Here is a 19,828-nt window from a genome sequence, read left to right on the forward strand (position 1 = left end):
ATTCCTTCACAAGTTTGGCCGTATGTTTGGGGTCGTTATCGTGTTGGAACGTGAATCTTAGCGGCATTTCCCATTCGGCGTAAGGCAACATTACATCTTCCAGTATAGTCCGATACATAAATCTATCCATAGTGCCCTCAATTTTGTGGATAGGACCCATTCCATAACCCGAAAAACAACCCCAAACCATTAAATTGCCACCTCCGTGCTTCACAGTACCAGAAACATATTTTGGATCAAGCCTTTTGTTTGCTGGGCGATGTACGAACTGCACTCCATCACTTCCAAAAATATTATATTTAGACTCGTCACTAAACAAAACCTTATTCCAGTCCTTAGCTGTCCAGTAACGGTGACGTGTTGCAAATAACATTCTAGCAGCTACATTTTTTTTTGATAGATGGGGTTTTTTTGCTGGTCTCCTTCCGGGAAGCCCCGCCTCCACTAATCGCCGCTGCACAGTCCTGGATGAAACCCCAGGCGCCTCCAATTCAGCCAAAATCTGTGTTTAAGATAGACGCGGATTATTCTGACTTAGTCGTTTAATTCTCCTCTCCAGCAGTACTGAGGTTTTTCTCTTGCGGCCACCTCTTTTAAGGTTTGACACTCTTCCACGGAGCTGATAATTTTTTATTGTTCTGGAAACCATTTGTTTACTGACGTTGAATTGCTCTTTTATTAATTTTTGTGAGCGACCTGAGTTATAGGCTTCTATAATTTTTTCTTTTAGGTCTATGGAATAATGTTTACCACGAGGCATTGCTAATGATATTCTCAAACTAATAAACAGAAATTAAACTAATCGCGACTTCAGCGAAACTAAATACAAAATGAGTCTTTAATTCTGTCGCAGTAATTTTTTATCAATGTTAAAAACATTCTTTACATGAGCTACAAAAATGAATTGTTGATAATAGAATTGTTGTCAACTCCGGTATACACTGCTTAACAAATATTAATATTATTTCAAGTACAAAAAATTGGAGTTGGCAAATAGAGAAGTCTCTCTAATTTTGTCCGATACTGTATGTAAACATCTGTCCTTGAATTAGATTTTTATTAACCCTGGAACAGCACAGTTATTTTATCTTACGTACACTGCACAGTGGGGTCTCGGAAACCCCACTTGTTTTTTACGTTTAATTAACTATTATTCAATGTTTTTTTTTTTAATGTGTGGATTACATAATAAAAAAACATTGTTTTATTATCAATAAATGTTTATTAAAAGAAAATTCATAGAAGTACAAAAATAAAAAATATATGTAGGCAAGTGCCTTCTCTTGCATTTTTTACAAATATAAAGCTATAACAAAAAAATATCAACAAAGTAACTAGTCTCTCAAAAAACCTTAAAACTAAAGGAAAACCTAAATTTTGTAATGAGAAAAGTATTTTGTTTTCTTAGCCAGGCACTTCAATTTTTGTTCTGACACTCACAACATAGTTCAGCCCTATGCTCAACAAACCGTACTGTTTGTGGCACATTGCACAGGCAAAATTTGTTTTTCGATCTTTACCACGTGGACAAAAGCAGCATCTGACCTTTTTAGGCAAATTAACATCGAAACGTTCCCTTTGAGGTTCATCTACTCCTAATATTCCGCTTATTTTTAGACGTAGCGCGGTTTGCAAATTGGTAACTTGTAAGCGTTCCTTTAGGTGCGGTTCGATAAGTGCCATTGAAAGTTCTTTTAGAAATGTTTTTCTATTGTTTTTTCTTTCTTCTTTCCATTGAGGATTTGCAAGTGAAAATAGTACCATAGCATTTATTCCGCTAGCATCCAACCGCTGGTTTTTCGAGAAGTGGTGTAAGAGTGACACATCTGATCAAAGGTGTCTGTACCACCTTTGGTTTCATTATAGGAATGTATAAGGTTTGGTTTTCCAGTTACAGTACTAAGTGACGAATCAGGATGCAAAGTTGATAAAAGCAGTATCGTTTTATTTTCCTTTGGTGTGTATGAAACTAAGGTTTTATTTCTGTCAAAAGTAAATAAGGATGTGCCTATACATCTTTTTTCTGTATAAACTTCACAGGTATTTCTCTTTTATTTTTTCGCAAAGTTCCAAAGTTTGTTAGCTGATACTGTTCCAACATTTGTTCACTTAGAGGTATTGACGTGAACCAATTATCAATCGTAATGTTACGGTGAGCACCGTGTATTGGTTCATAAAGTTTTCTAACATAATATCACCGAACAATAACAAGACTAGAAGGTTCACTTAACGCTCCGCCTCTTCTTATGCCCATCTCACTCGAATATCGGACGCTACTCTTTTTAAGTCTCTCGAAGTCGCTCTCGGGCGAAATGCATATACCGGCTGTCTGCTATAGCATATTTAAAGTAGTATAACAGTTGTCTCACAGAGTAGCTATTTGTAGGTAGAATTACTATACTGTGCTAGACCGTTATAGCGATTGTTTTGCGATTTGGTTTTATTAGGGATTTTATTAAGGATTCTGATAAAATGCCACGAATCTGTTGTGTTAATGGATGTTTGACTAGAGAAGGAAAAGAAATATCATTGTTTCGGTGGCCCAGGGATGAACATAGGTAAGAATTTATAGAATCGTTTTATTATAATCGTATAATTTTGAATATTTATATTTTATGCATAATAGAGGGTAATAATATTATTAAAATAAGACACAATAATAATAATTTTTTTCCATATTCATCAGTTTAAAAGAAATTGTAAATGATATTTCTAGATGTCAACTTTGGAAGCAGGCTTTGGGATTTGTTAATAATCATAGGTATACCAATATGACTCCAGAAGAATGTAGTAATAAATTAAGAGTCTGCAAATTACATTTTCCTCAAGAAACCTTAATGCGTAATACCGTAAGAACAAATCTGCTGTATAACGCTGTCCCGTCAAAAAATGTATGGCAAAATAGCGGAGAAACTAGTAAGTGTGTTCATTTTTTATACAGATAAATTTACCTTGATTTAATTGATCAATTGTAACAATTTGTTATAAAACATTATTGTTAAGATAAAATAAGAAAATTAATATCTCAGGTGAGGCTAGAAGATTAAAAGAAACAAAAGCAACACAAACAAGTGTAGAACAAGTATTATTCAGCAATGAAACAGATTAAGATTACTGTTAATATCGTTTTTCTTATTTTTTAGTTATATGATTGTATGCATGTAATGTATAATATAATAATTTAGGATATGTTATAATTATGATCTTCAATCAATTAAACAGTTTAAAATATTTTCTTTTTTATTTAAATACCTACAACTAAAACAGAATGGGTCACAATGATATTAATTACATAGTTTGATTGTTTTGAAACACCCCGGTAAGTGAACCTTTATTTTATTTTGATGGCCAACGCACCGTTAACTGTCTGCATTACCCTCGTACGAGCCGACACAGCTGACCGAACACTTGCGTGTTTTTTTTGCGATCGGCGGCTCGTATTTGAGAGCGCTACTTCAAATACCCGACCGAGAGTGGGACTATATGTAGGTACTGGTTCATTATTCTCAACATTAACTTTTCCAACGTATGGGATAGCATTGAGCACATAAAATGTTTTTGAATCGTTAATCATCATCACTTTCATTCCGTATTTATCTGGCTAGCTTGCCATGTATATGCGGCATGGACATTTTCCTCGAAAACTCACAAGCTGTTCATCAATGGTGCAGTTCTCATAAGGCGTATAGTATGATTTGCAGTTATTTATAAAAATATCCCATATTTGTCGAATATGAGTGAACTTGTCTACCAGTTTTCTAGCATTTCTGTCCATTTTATCGTCACATCTTAGACAAAGAGCTATAAACTGAAATCTTTGCTGGGGCATGGTTGCCCGAAATAGTCCATTGCCGTACTTTATTGACAGTGAAGTTCATCTAAATTACAATTTGAGACACGTAACGCACCAGCAAGATACAGTAGACCAATGAATGCCTTCAATTCTGTCGTATTAGTTATTTTTTTGTAACTCTGAGGCAAGCCGCTCTGACATTTCCTACGAATTTCGTCCAAAATCGTCCTCGGTGAACAGTAAATTCCATGATTCGACAAGGCTGTGAACATTTCTTGCCTCTTTCTTTGGGCCGGGCAAATGTAAAACAATGTTATCTCGTCTTGGACGTCCTTGGCGTGCTGGCGCCTGTGTGGTCCAACGATGGCCATTTCTTCCAAGTATACTGGTGACATTTCTTTGTGACGTACTAGGACCTCCTTGTTCTTCCTCTTTATCTTCACTTTGTTCATTATCGGTGTCAGACTGTTGTTCAAGAACATCGTTTTCTTCTTCATCTGATAAGTCTCCAAAAATATCTTCAATGATCCCGGGTTGTTCTTCATTTGTCCACAGATTTTCAGCTTCAAACTCTAACTCTTTTTCCGTTAACTTACGACGATTTTCTCTCTTAGAACTATCCATATTAGGAAATGACAAAAAAATCACCTAGAAACTTTAACAGTCGTTAACTGCACACTGGGGTCTGACGTACTCACAGATCCACTAATATCGTAATTGCAAAGTAATGGATTAACGTATTCGGCGTAGCGACTGGCTCTTAACGCGGTCGGCTCTCTACTAAATTTACGTGAAACGGTTGGTCAAAAAACGCACGCCTGCGCGAGTTACATTGAACAACTTGAGCGCCTGGGTTTTTTAGACCCCACTGTGCAGTACTAGGGTTAATATTATAGTTCGAAGTTATGTTGTTAGTATTAGAAGAGACCAACAAATATATATAATACTATGTAAGTGATATATGTTTATACTAAAAAGTTGTTTTCATTTTCAAAGAGTTTATTTTGTTTTGTAAATGGATATTATTGTTTCTTTAGATAATACTCTGCTATAGAATTTTTAATTAATTTTTAAAATCTGTCTAATTTTTATTTATGAAACCAATACAAGTAGATACTAAATAAGGAACATTCATCCTCTATTGAATCAATGTGTAAATAAAATAAGGATATTATTAACCTAATGGGAATGCCTTTAGATGCCATTTATGTAATATTGGCAGTACAGAATTGTAGTGTTTCATTTTTCAGACTAGTTTTTCTTAATTTATTTTCCCATTTAAATCCTCTACATCCCTACTGTTGTGTTAATATCCAAACTTTCACGCTAACCCAGTTTTGCGTCTGTCCCACTTGAGTCGATTTTCAGCGTTGAACTGGTAAGAACCGCGGTTACTCTTTTGGTTGACAACTTTGACAGGCAAGTGTGACGTATTGTTCCCCCATCACTTAAAAATTCTGATTTAAAGAAACAGTATTAGGAATTAAAGAGTTCGTAACTAGGGAATTCAATCCCGCACCAAAACTTCAATCCCGCAAACCTGCGGGATAAAAATCATCGATCCCGCGGATCCGCAAGAACGCGGGATTGTTAACAATATATATATATAACTTTTTGTAATAAACCTATTAAACATGCTAATTGCTAAGAAAAGGTCTTATGTCTTATGCAATATCAAACAATTATAAAAAATTATGGTAGATGCAAAAAAGTGTTTATTTCATATACAAAATACATTAGTTAGTGGTTCAAGTACTTAGTTTAAAGGTCACTTGTCACATTGAATTTGGAAGTATTTTCGGAGAAAAAATTACATATCCAAGGTATCATTCCCTCCGCATTCAAACAGGGTCATTTCATGTTTTAGTAACTGGTCAAGTGTTACTCGTGCTCGTACAGTCATAGGAGAAGCCTTTGATTTTGATACGCAGGTAGTATGAAGACTACGATTCAATTCCTCTTCTAAATTTAATGCCGATAGTTTACGTCTTGTTGTTAGATTAGATAAAGGTATATTATCCTCTTCATCCTCCTCAACAACCTCAACATAAGTGGTCGGTCTGGGCTTCGGTTTGGCCTTCTAAAGACTTCTCTATTTGCAGCCTCTCAATCAAACTCTTTATTTCTGTTCGTAGTCTTGATTTGCTATGAAGTAAAAATGTATCTTCTTGACCGTTGGTAGATGCTGACTGTTGTTCCAGAAATTCCAGATATTTGCCTGGATTTTCCAAATACAGTAACATATTTGTCAGTGATGAACGGCGCTCTTTTATCCTAGAACGTAAAGCTTTAGCCATTTCTTTACTCAATGCAAAATTATGATGACTTTCCAATTTGCTGATCATGAATCGCAGTGTAGTTTCAGCAGTAACTAGTGTTGCATCTTCGCGGCACAGAACGCTTACAGCCAGCTTAACTGGTTCTAATGCACGTTCAATATCTGTCAACGTATCACATTCATCCTCAGTAAATGAATATGAAGATGATGTAATTTTAAGATCAATGAGAGCTTTAAATAAACACTCTCTGGCGAGGTTTGACCATTTGCAATTCTCTGCCAAATTTTCCTTTAATATAATTTTGCAATAAGTCATTTCTCATGGGAGATTTTGAACTAAAATATTTTATAATTTGTCGTACTTTCTGAATCAGCGTCCTGAAACAAATATATTATTTAAGTTTATTTTAAGTTGAGAAATAGTTTTTTTTTTCCTGTAACTTGGTAGTAAATCTACCTCTGGAAATTCTTGATCTACGGAAAGGAAGTATAGGTAGAAAAGTTTATAAAGAACCGGCTGCTCAATATGCGCACAAACCCATTTTTCAACACAAAATCGATAGAAAATCCGGTGGCAGAGAGAAAAGACGACCGCAATATATTTTCTCTCGCTTCTTATTAAAGAAACCACAAGAACAAAGCAGCCGCCGTACTTCGTTTCTTTGTACCTGCCGGGGATTTAAAGCCTATGACGTAGCCTGAAGGCCTACTCAGTGTCGTCTCGTACGGGAAGTGAGTTAATCGTGTTATAAGGCATTTAAAATCTGTTGTATTTTTTTTTTAAGTATAATAGTGAAATAGACTATAGTTTTTTTAGTTAGACTATCCAAAAAATTGGTTTAAATTATTCAATTGTCTAATAATTTAAAAAAATAAATGAAAATCAATTACTGTTAAAAATTATATTATTTGAAATATACTATATGTACAGCCTAGAGTGTGCATGTGTATATTAATATTTTTACTTTCTAATTTTTTTTTAGATGTCACCTAAGAAAGTAGGTAAACAAGAACAAATAATTCACAGCCAAGAGAGAGAGATTATTTCTAACGTGGCAGCTTTTATGAAAAAAGAAGCAGAGCAAGGAATACTATTCCTTTGAAAAATGTTAGGAAAGTGAACAATATAAATTCATATTTTATCGTAGGGTGTTTTCAAATTTTAATTTTTATTGTATTGATAACTTACAATAATAGTATATAATTATTTTAGACAACGTACGTTAGCTGCCACTCGAGTATCCCAGTCAACTTACAGAAGAGTGGTCCAAGAGTCAGAATATATAGAAAATATACCTTCCTATTCCTTTACGAGTCCAAGGAAAAAAAGGTTAAGAAAATCTCAGAAGATTGGTAACATTACTTTGACCCAAATTAAAGATATAAAACAAATAGTGTATGATTTCTACATATTTGAAAAAAGAAGACCTACTCTAAAATGTAAGTACAGTGTATTTCAGTTGTAAAACCCAAGTAATTTACTTACCCTACATTGCAATATAACACCAGAATATTTTATTATTTAGACAAAAGTGGCACCTGTTAAGTATTTTTTTGGGTTTGACATAAAATAACCATATGGAGATTTATTTATTTACATATTCTTATTTGGAGAGTACCTGGCAGAGTACCTATCTTAATATTCTTTAATTTATTAAGCTTTTTATTTTATTAAGTTACGTCTTTGCTAATTTTATTTTTAAATATCATGAGAAATTTGTTTAATACATTAATATGTTCCTTTAATTACATATAAGTTTTTTTTATAGATGGACCAAAACGGACGATAACAGAAAAGCTCTTATGGAATCTTACGACATACGATTGAAAAGGATCAAATATTTAAAGCAAATTTTAAAATATAAAGAGGAAGGCCGTAATATTGTATATACTGATAAAAGTTACATACATAGCAGTCATACAAAGGACAAAGGGTGGTTTGATGAAAGTCGACATGGAATTAGAAAACCCATTTCCAAAGGACAGAGACTGATAATTCTTCATGCTGGGGGAAGAAATGGTTTCGTAAATAATGGGTTACTGATTTTTCGCTCAGGTAAAATTTTTTAGTTATTTCTATATAAAGTAATACCAAACATGATATTAAAATGTAATACGCAGAAATGATACTCTTAGTTCGTTGATTGGATAAGCGGGTACTTATACTTTTCAGTCCCAGTTCTCTACCCATATTTTCACCTATAATATTTAGCCAACCTTTTACCATTATCAATATTGATATTTTGATAATTAATACCACACTGACAACTTTATACGATTATTTTAAAATCTTTTATTCTTCTCTTTTTAGGGTCAAAAAACGGAGACTATCATGATGATATGAACCATCACAACTTCATGAAATGGGCCGAAAATCAGTTAATTCCAAATTTACTACCTAATTCCGTCCTAGTATTAGACAATGCAGCTTATCACAATGTGCCTGTAGTCAAGAATGTTACATCTGGAAGTAAAAAGCAGGAAATAGTTGACTGGCTCAAGGAACGTAATTTTACATTTGATGCAAAACTCACCAAGACAGAGTTATATGAAATAGTGTCTGAAAATAAAAAAAAAGTATCCTGTAAAAACCAAGTTGGACGACCTAATGGAAAAGCATGGACACATTGTATTACGTTTGCCTCCATACCACCCAGAGCTTAATCCAATAGAAAAAATTTGGGCAACTGTTAAGAATTGGGTGGCAAGCAGAAATTCCACTTTTAAATTGGCGGATGTCGAAACTTTGACAAGGCAGAAATTTCGAATGATGAGTGGATAAATATTTGCAACCATATAGACAACATAGAAAAACAATATTTCGAAAGTCATCGCCTTTTTGATGAAGCATTGGATTTTTTAAAATTTACAGTAAATACAGGCTCATCTGATGAAGAGATCGAATGGTCTTCATCGGATGAATCTGATTTAGGTTATAATACACTATCTGATAGTGAATAAAAATATATAATATGTAAAATAATGAAATAAAACTTTAAGCTTATACCAATTTGTTTCTTTACACAAGTCGTTTAAAATACCTAATCCTTAAAAAAAAAATGCGAATAAAGAATAATTTTCAGCTACCTATTTGAAGTCCTGTTTTACAAATAATTAGCGAACTGCATCCTCCTGCAAGTAAAACTATTTTTTATTTTTTATGGGCACATCACAATGCTAAAAAATATAATTTTAATTTATCTACATTTTTTTAAACGAATCTCGAAGCAATTAAATTCGAATATATCCATTCTTAGTTGGTATTTCAACTAAATCAAACGCACTTATAATATCGCTAGCTACACCTACTAAAAATCTAGGGCTATTTAAACTCTAGTACAAATAAATATTAATAATTTCAACAAGTGCGCCGCCTCCACTGTCTTCAGACCTCGACATAGTCATCTGACCCGATCAATAGAATAACGAGATGCGCGGATTTTGTCGCCTGTTGATGTCACCGGTTCTTTATAAACTTTTCTAACTATAGCACTGTTCTTCATCCTCGCTGTCACTGTTGTCAGGCTTGCTACTACAAGTTAAATCTGATCCACTCTTTTCTTGTAGATATTCTTCCTCTTGATGTGTTTTTTTGTAAAGTACGTCGCAAACAGCTAGCGCTGCAGTCCATGAGCATAGCATAGCAGTTGATGATGTACTGACAACAATCTGCCCACTTTCTTCATGACTGCAGCACCATCTGTCGTTGCTGCGACAATATCTCGTTCAAGGTGGATGCCGAACCCCTTCAGTTTTTTTCCGATTTCTCTTACACATGATTCGGCAGGAAAGCTACCGAGGATTCTCACTAGTCCTAAGTTCCAAAGACTAACGGATCCAGCGTTATAAGCATGCAGATTAAAATTTAAATAGCGCCGATTTCTTAAGGATGACCACTCATCAAATGTTATTGTGAATCGCTGTTTGGATTTTTTTAGAGCCCCGAGTTCTTCCATAGTTTTCTTTTTAATTGATTCTCCGTAGGCCATTACCATACCTTGCACTGTACCGGCAGAAGAAGGCAATTTATGGCCCTCTGATTCAAATAGTTTCAAAAGTTTAAAATAATTCCTGATTGTCAGTCGGGATTTCGAAAATCTTTTAGTACTACAACAAGTCTCATAAGTCTTATTAATGATATTAGAATTAAAGAAGACAAAAAACAGATAACTTGCTTAACCCTACTTGATTTTAGTAAAGCATTCGACACCATTGATCATAAATTACTATTAGCTAAACTACACTATTTTGGGTTGTCTACAAATGCCATTATATTTTTCCAATCTTATCTTGAGGGTCGGTCTCACTGCGTTCGGGTAATCAAAAAGTCAAATTATGAGTTCTCCAACTTCTTGCCTCTTACCGTGGGTGTTCCACAAGGATCCATATTAGGACCGTTGCTGTTTTCTCTCTATGTGGCTGATATGGAAAAATGTCTTCAAAATTCAAAACTCCAACAGTATGCTGACGATTCCCAGGTATATATTTCTTTTGATACTCCAGGTCTGCATGAGGCGCAAAATAAAATAAATACTGATCTACAGAACTTGGCCGTGTTTACTGAGAATCATAACTTAAAACTTAACGCATCAAAATCGTGTGTAATGTTTGTAACACATAACAAGTGTCAGCTGCAAGAGGTTTCAAACAGATTTAAAGTAGTTGTTAAAGGCGAGTCTGTTCCAGTTGTAACTGAAAAACGTAATTTAGGTGTAGTCATTGATTCAAATATTAACTTTACTTCCCATATTAAAGTCAAACTTCAAGCCGCCTACATCAGATTAAAGGGCCTTTATCAGTATAAGAAAATGTTGCCTTCAAAAATAAAATATTGGCTGTGTGATACACTAGTTCTTTCATTACTTGACTATGGGGATATTGTATACGGCGATTCTTTAACTAAATACTTATCGAACAAAATACAAAAACTTCAAAATAGTTGCATGAGATATTCATTTAATATTGCCTCTAGAAACCGCATAACTCCATATTTAAATTCTAATTTAATTCTGAATATGAGCAATAGAAGGAAAGTCCATATGTTTAATTTAATTTATAAAATAATGAAAACCGGACAGCCTGCAAATTTAAGAAATTTATTTTTTAATCAAGATATTCCTTATAATACAAGAAATCCCCATTTGCTTAGAATTCCTTTACATAGAACAGCAACCTTTAAAAAATCTTTTTTATATATGGGCATTCGGATGTGGAATGAACTACCTATTTATATAAAGGAATGTTCGCCTAAAAAATTTATTATAAACTTAAAAAAATATCTCTTAAACACGCAAATTATGGTAACCTAATGTGACCGTATTTTATAAAATGGTATTTTTGTTTTAATTAATGTTCTGCACACCTGATCTTGCTAATTGCAAATATTTACATTAAAATTAAATTCTCACTCGCCTGATATCTACCCTTCGTGCTCGCCCCTATACCGTTCTCGCTCGTCTTTGGATTCTTTTGTTTTTTTTTTGTTTTTCTTTTTGCCCAGCTTCATAGCCACTCGCTAGTTCATTGTAAAATGCATATATTGTCCCTTTTGATTTTGGTATGGACCTTATTGTAAATACATAATATTACGTTTTTTAGAAAATAGTTTATTTAGGAACACGGGTTGTACAGCACATGTACAAGTAATCTATGTACTTGCATGTGTATCGGTTTTTTTTTATAAAAATCGCGTTGCACTCCGATTACCAAACAAATTGTTGGAATTTTGAATTATTTGTATATTCATGGAATTTAGTTTCGTATATTCTGTAATAATGTTTAATAATTTTGAATGGTAATAAAAGTATTTTTTTTTTTTTTTTTTTTTTTTTTTTTTTAAATAGTTGGCGCATATCGATCGATGTGATAAACTTTGCAAACGGTATACCATCTTTAGCTACCATTCGGGACACTCTTTCTTCCATCGACACTTTTTTCTGAGATTGAAAATATTCCGTGATTTTTATTTTCTTAGGTAGCATAGAAAAACTAATATCATCTGAGTCTGAGCGCTTAGAAATAAGGGTAGAACTAGTAAACGAACTCTTCGAGCTACTGGCAGTACTGGCACTATCAATGTCAATAACATCACTCTCGCTGTTATTCTTGGATTTTAAATTCATATTATGCTTCGTTTGTAAGTGGGTGTGAAGACCTTTGGTAGAACGAGCAGAGATTTTAATAATGCTTGGGCATAACTTACATTTAGCTGTAAAACCATCTTCAGATTTTAAGAAATGTTTCCAAACTAAACTTGAGCCTTTATTCTCTTTATAAACCACACTGACACTCATTTTAGCGATTATTAGTTTACATTCGATGTAATACGTAATTTATTTAACTGAAGAAATCGTTTTCAGTCACTAGTTAAACGCTTTCCACTTACGCACATGCGCACACACATAAATAGGAAAGTAAAATAACCTGTTTGTTTTGTTTGACTTATTTCCAATAGCCCAGCGGGAAATCCCGGGCGACGAAGCGTCGGCGCTCGGGGATTCCCCTCGGATTTAAATCCATGCAGTAATGCAATTATATAACAGATGTCCCGATTAGATAAGTCCCTAATTATTTGTGAGTGGTTTTTTTGCTTTCTGGGGCGTTTTAAAAGACGTTTGTAATTTTGCTGTCGAATACGGAATTTTAATATTGATTCCCGCAGATCCCGCAGAAACTTGGAGGGATCCCGCATTTGCGAGATTGGATTCCCTATTCGTAACCGATTTTAGGCGAATAACCACAATTTATTGGCAATTACCGCGGTTATCCGTGGTTTTTACACGCCAAACAACCACATTGACGTCACAACTTGTTTTCGTGTAAACGTCTTGGTTTAATCAGTGTTTAGTGATTATAAATAGTAAATAATAAACTAAAACAACTTTATTTTGTGTACTGTATTCTCATTTCTTACATAATATTCCTAAATAATCATATTTCCTAATCTTGTGTTTGTAGTTCCTATAATTTCTAATTTTGTTTATTTGGAAATTATTTGAGTTTTGTGTTGGAAGTATTTTTTATTACATTGATTTGATCATCCATGATGACCAACTCAATTTGTAATGCTGATATTGCTAATCCAAGAATAATACTTATGTGCTTACTGGCTGTCGATTTTTTTTTAATGAAAATTTCGTGTTGGTTTTAAAATATTTACGGCAGCCACTTTATTCCGAAACTCAAGAAATACTATATCCCTTCTAATAAAGTGCCTTCAACAGAACTTCAGCTAATGGAGTACAACATATGTAAATTCAGACTTTATTTTTTTCAGGATGTTCTGGCATTTCAAACAAGCATCTAACCAAAAATGACAAATTAATAGGGAGTTGGGTATGTACCGCTAATGTCGGTGACAACTTTGACAGTAGATTGATGACGTCACTTTTTGCAAAGTCTTGGTTCCAGTATGCATGTATCTTTTAATTTTCACCAATAAAAGGTTTCGCATAAAAAATCATGAATAACTATTGAAACAAGTAATATTTAACATTGACTATACAAAACAAAACGCTAATAACTAACCTGTGAGTATATTCTGAAAAGCCAAATCGACATTGGTTGAGTCGAGAGCTGAGGTTTCAATGAAACTGAGTCCGTGTCGCTCGGCGAAGGCTTTGGCCTCCTCGGTGAGCACGGCCCTCAGGTGTCTCAAATCCGATTTATTTCCTACCAACATTATCACAATATTCTGATCGGCGTGGTCCCTCAATTCACGTAACCATCTAAAAACAAAGTCAAAGTCAAGTCAAATCAAAAAATCAAAATATACTTTATTTGCTAAGTTTACAAACTTATGCTAAAAGCTTCCTAATCCTAGAATTTATAATACAAGTATTTGTTTGGTTATACAGGACAAAAACAGAATACAGAATCGATTTTGATTGTACATAGAAGCATATTTTATATAAACAAAGAAAAAACCAAAAAAGAAGAAAAGAAAAGGCGAGAACCAACATAAAAAAAATAATAAAAAAAAATAATAATAAAATAAATCTGATCAACAGATATATAAATAATTTTAAATATTAAAATGAATCGTTAAAATACTCTTCAATGCTGTAGTAAGCTTTTGGTAAGATTAATTTCTTTAGTTCTCTCCTAAACTTTTTAAGGTCTGTAACAGTCCTAATCGAAAAAGGAACATGATTAAATATTTTACGACTAATAAATATAAGAGAGTTTCTCGTAAGTGAGGAGGTGGGGATTGGAAGAGATAAGTTGCCCACTTGACGAGTATTATGACCGGTGCAGGATGGTGGACTTACGGACTTATGTATGAGTGTTGCAGTTTCCAATATAAAGAGTGAGAAAACTGTTAAAATTCTTTCAGCTACAAAAAGAGGTTTACAAGAGACTCTCAGACCAACACCACACAGATACCTTAATGCTTTTTTCTGAATAGTAAAAATTATGTTAAGGAGTCCCTTAGAGCACAAACCCCAAAATGGCAACCTATAACGGATATGAGAGTCTATTAAGGCGAAATAAACTGAACGAGCAAACAACCCCCCCAACTCATGCCTGGCAACCCTGACTGCAAAACAACCAGAAGAAAGTTTAGCAGAGAGGCCCAAAACGTGGTTGTCAAATTTTAAACTCTCATCAATGAAGAGGCCGAGAAATCAACAATAATCCCTACCATGTAGTGGGCTCTGCTCATCAAACAAAAAACCCTCTACATTACACTTAAAGCCCAGAACAAAAGTCTTATCAACATTGAATACAAGCTGATTGCAGATGCACCACTCTTTAATTTTGTAAAGGTCCTCTACTATGAGAGATCTGACTACTTTTTGATCTTTGTTATGCCACAGAATTGTAGTATCATGGGCAAACTGAACCACTAGTCCATGCAGTGATAGAGAGCTTAAGTTATTAACATATAATAAAAATAAAATAGGACCCAACACTGACTGTTGAGGTACACCACATTTAAGATGTGCTATCCCTGACGAAAATCCAGATGCAACCACCCTCTGGGTGCGGCCAGCCAGGTATGACTGCAACCACCCCAAAGCCACTCCCCTAAATCCATAAAAATCAAGCTTTGACAGCAGTATTCCATGATCCACACAATCAAAGGCCTTGGACAGATCACAGAACACCGCTGCTGCAGCCTCCTTGGAGTTCATAGATAGATACACACTCTCCAAGAATCTGAAAATGGCATCCTGCGTGCCCTTAGATGACTGAAATCCATACTGATTAGGGGACAGCACATTGTATTTGGTCAAAAAAGAGACAATTCTCTTTTTTGCAAGCCGCTCAAGAACTTTGGAGAGGGTAGACAAAATTGATATGGGACAGAAGTTAGAGGGTCGGTCCAAGCTACCACCCTTATGAAGAGGGATAATCATAGCTTCCTTTAAACAGGATGGGAACTCGCCCTGAAGAAATGACTGATTGATTGCCCAAACCAAAGCACCTAAAGCGCTCGCAGGCAGAAGTAACAGCAGACGTGAACCCGTCGTCATACCATCGGAACCCGAAGACCTATGATTCTTCAAGCACTGAATTGTTTCAAGGACCTCGGTGGCATCTACAGGGTGGAAAAAGAATGATTGGTTAATAGCATTCCGATTAAGATACTGCAATGGATCGCCGTCACTGGGAACTGCTTCCAGTAACTTCTCAGCAATATTAGAAAAATAGTCATTGAAATCATCGGACCCCAAGTCCGATTCAACCGCCGACGAGAAGACTACCTACATTCGGTAATGATTAACCAACTTTCCTTCTGTCTGTTACCAGACGAATTCAAAGGCTCATTGTAATACAGTTCCTTTCTGACTTTTATCAGATGCCTATAAATTTTCCGATAATCCTGAAAATAAGACCTGATGAATTGATTGTCAATAGATTTGCGAAGTCTTGCTAAGCATCGCAAATTTTGGGCAGATGTTTTTAGTCCCGCGGTGATCCATGGTTTTCGTCTCTTGGATTTAAGTCTAACCAAGAGAAAGCAGATATTTATTTTATCTTGTAATGTATAATAAAAGGAAGAAAATGGTTGTGGAGCAGCCAAAATTGCATTCCAGTTAACAGACGAATTGGATTGAGAAAATAAATTCAAATTGTTCCCACTAAACACTCTCCCAATGCGGCGGCCAGATTTGTTTTTAAAGTCTTTAAAGTCACCAGGGAATTGGACATACACCCCCTCGTGATCCAAAATACCCACTGAGTGCACTGAACAGGTAACACCATCCAAATTACTGCAGAAATAATCAATAGTAGTCAATGAAGAGGACAAAATACGAGTGGGTGCATTAACATGCATGGTGAGTGCAAATGATTTAAAAATTCTATCAAGAGAAATTCTTTGCGGTAAGGAAACCTCTGAATAATTAATATTAAAATCTCCAGCCAAGATAACACGCGAGTTAATAGGGAGCTGGGACAGAAGACAATCTAACCTGTCAAGAAACAGACTGATATCCCCAGAGGGCGGGCGGTATATACAAATAACGTACATATTAAACAACTTACAAAAACACACCGAACACTCAAAAACCTGTTCAACTGAGGCATCACTAAACTTATCAACAGTACAAAAAAGTTTTGAAAATGTCTCCTAATTAGATCAGCAGTCCCTCCATGCAGAGAGTTTTGTCTATAATAAACTGACAGTGGTACATACTCATCAATACAAAAACATTCATTAGGTCTAAGCCAATGTTCTGTTAATATAACAATGTCAGGAAAATTAAAATTAGAAAGCAGAAGTTGAAGCTCATCCACCTTATTTCAAAATACATATTGTTGAAAGATTAGCATCTCATTGACATATAAATATAGCACTTGACACAAACAAAAAATAAAATAAAATAAGTAGTGGGTACATAAATCTAAGGTAACTCATGCCAGTCGATCATTAAAAAATTCATCTAAGGTATAATAAGACTTACTAATCAAAAGTTTTTTACAGCGACATTGGAACTTCTTAAAGTTATTTAGATTTCTAAGTTGTGAGAACAAATGGTTATAAATTTTGTTTGCCTCATAGATAAATGATCTCTTTACAAGGACATTTGTTGGTATAGGGAAAGGTATTATTTATTATATTGCCCTTGTGTAATAAGATGCCTTTATTTTCTATGAAGTAAACATACACTGTCAAGAATAAACAGACATGGCAAGATCATAAGTTTGTTATTTAAAAAGACAGGCCTACATGATTCCCTTAAAACAACATGGTACATAATTCAAACTTCCCTCTTTTGTAATACAGTAAATATTTATTAATATAACCTCTATTTTCCCATAATTATGATCCTGGTTATTCAACGATAAATATTAAATAAATTTAACCGAGAACAACAATTAAAATGTAAATAATTTGTAGGAAAATAATAATTTAAAAAAATAGGCCTTTTTGTGCAATATTGCACAAGTGCCAAATTATTAGATATTTACTATCAAAGTTTACCTTTCGACATTCTCATAAGTAAGATGCTTGGCAATATCATAAACTAACAATGCTCCCACTGCACCTCTATAATAAGCTGCGGTAATTGCTCTATATCTTTCTTGACCGGCGGTGTCCCAAATTTGGGCTTTGATAGTTTTGCCATCGACCTGTATGCTCCTGGTCGCGAATTCCACTCCTATGGTCGATTTGGACTCTAAATTGAATTCGTTCCTAGTAAATCTGGACAGCAAGTTACTTTTTCCTACTCCCGAGTCTCCAATCAGGACCACTGCAAGAAAAATGCAGATCCACATAAATACTACATTTATATGAACTATTTTTGTATATTTTCTTATTATGGCCATAAAAAAGGACAAAAGTTGAATTTTTGAAAGGTAAATGAATACTTCTACTGGGTAGAAAAGTAAAAATATAATTATTTGATTCCTTTGTCTTGAACATAAAGAATGTGACCAATCATATTCTAATTAAGGTAATTTCTTTTGTTAGGATCCGAGCCCATGACTTCTTTTATTCAATTAATACCTGCCATAAAGGCAAAAGATAACAGTAAGTAAGTGATATTTAATTTGCTAAATTTGTTGTTGACCTCTTTACACCTTCTGAATACAAATGGCAACAATTGGGGGCGACATTTCACATTCTTTTGTCTGGATATTAAGCAGAATAACTGGAAAATGTTTGTTTAGAAACGCCCCTGTAAATGTTTGTCATTTGTAGGTTTATGAAGCTTAAGTAATTGGAATCATGTTTTATTTATCTAAATATTTATTAGTCAAATTGGCAAGACATGTTTTAAATGAAATAATTAAGATCAGAGAAATGTACTTGATTGATTGATTGATTCCCCTTGAACCCTATGATGAGTTGTCCTATGTGTCATCAAAACAAGTAGTTTTTTTTGTCCTAAATATGTCAGCAAAAGATTTAAAGGGAATCGTGATATAAGTTAAGATTTACCTTTGAACAAATAGTCGTATTCGTCATCCTTAGAACTCATCTTGATTAATAATTGTTCCTCTAGTCTAGTTAGTCTCTTATTAGGTACTTATTCCAACAACAAAAATAATCGGTAAACTATTGCATATCACCTAAAAATACCGCCCTAAACAGCCAGATTCAATAATCACAGACACATTCCGCGGAAAATCCGTTTAAATTACTTAAAGATGCCGCGGAAATACACGGATTTTCAACGGGAATTTCCTTTATAAAATAACAAAATGGCGTAGATTCGTAGGATCTCTTTATTTTTGTCCCGTCGCCTTCGAACGCCCCTTCCTGAACTGTCAAAGTGACAGCAACAACAACAAGAACTGGTCCAATGTTTATCGTTGCCTCTCTCTTTAATTACCGTAATAAGAGGAAGAAGGAGAATCGATAATAAGATTCTAGGGCATAACGGAACAAACCAAGCGAGTGCGCGCGCGTCATTTTTGTCAAAATGACACGTTTGCCATTGACGTCATCAAGAACATTAGTTATTTACAAGTACTACCAGTGGCGTAACACCATTAAATTAATATAAATTATTATGATTATCACTTGGAAATTGAGAATTAGACAGAGTTTCACTGTTTATTTATTCAAGATGATTCCCATTCGCATTCATATTGAATATACCTTATGTCAGAAGGACTGTGTTATTTTATATAATATATTATATCAGAATATTGCGTCATTACTGAAAACAAAATGGCGACAGCTTTTCTAATTGTTGACAGATGGCGCTTATTAGTTATATTAATTAGGGGTTTTTTTATTTAGTTTTAGGTTCGATTATAGAATCAAATAATTCTATGGTTTACTTTATGTACAATGAAGACATTATAAAGCAGTAAGGGTGGAAACTGCATTGATATTAATAATATCAAACTCTTAGAGAACTTACATTTGTTCCATTGACCAAACTTATAAACGAGTGTATTTCTAACAGTATCGTTTTGCGAGCCAGTGTATTCTTAATTAGGTCACGTTTTTAAACGCTTCCATTTAAATTTCGCGGCACTCATCCGCCATCTTGGAAATCAACACTGTCATCGTTCGGCTTAGGTTTGTTTACCTGCCTCCATACGACACGCCTAATTTATTAATTTTTTCTTTTATATTAATTATTTATTCATTCCATGAAGCACAAACCCAAAACATAAAAAAAGGGAAATTAACGTGGCAACAACGGGTTTAGGCAACACAAAGACATTGCGAGTAGCCAATAACAAGCAAATGGAAGAAATTACTTTTTTGCAGTGTTGCCAACTGGGTGTATTTTTCACCAAACTTGGAGAAGTTTAGTGTTTGTTAAGAAACTTTTTTCTAATTA

At 34.3% G+C, this 19,828-nt stretch overlaps 1 protein-coding gene and 1 long non-coding RNA gene across 2 annotated transcripts in view; one reads left to right on the forward strand and one right to left on the reverse strand.

Annotated features, from left to right (window-relative positions):
- The window catches only part of LOC126733770 (ras-related protein Rab-11A), a 20,622-nt gene extending 1,828 nt beyond the window's left edge, over positions 1–18,794 (reverse strand). Inside the window, exons 1-3 of the mRNA XM_050437166.1 lie at positions 18,469–18,794; positions 17,506–17,776; positions 13,599–13,798 (exon numbers count right to left, since the gene is read on the reverse strand). Of these exons, the coding sequence (XP_050293123.1) occupies positions 13,599–13,798; positions 17,506–17,776; positions 18,469–18,508 (511 nt within the window). The 5' untranslated portion in view covers positions 18,509–18,794. The remainder of the gene's footprint in view (positions 1–13,598; positions 13,799–17,505; positions 17,777–18,468) is intronic.
- LOC126733773 (uncharacterized) lies at positions 7,242–9,103 on the forward strand. The gene is made up of 3 exons (XR_007659861.1): positions 7,242–7,511; positions 7,841–8,127; positions 8,383–9,103. It is a non-coding gene; the product is annotated as an uncharacterized LOC126733773 (long non-coding RNA).
- Positions 18,795–19,828: the final 1,034 nt, after the last annotated feature.

This window comes from Anthonomus grandis, chromosome 3, assembly GCF_022605725.1.
Source record: "Anthonomus grandis grandis chromosome 3, icAntGran1.3, whole genome shotgun sequence".
Taxonomy (NCBI): domain Eukaryota; kingdom Metazoa; phylum Arthropoda; class Insecta; order Coleoptera; family Curculionidae; genus Anthonomus; species Anthonomus grandis.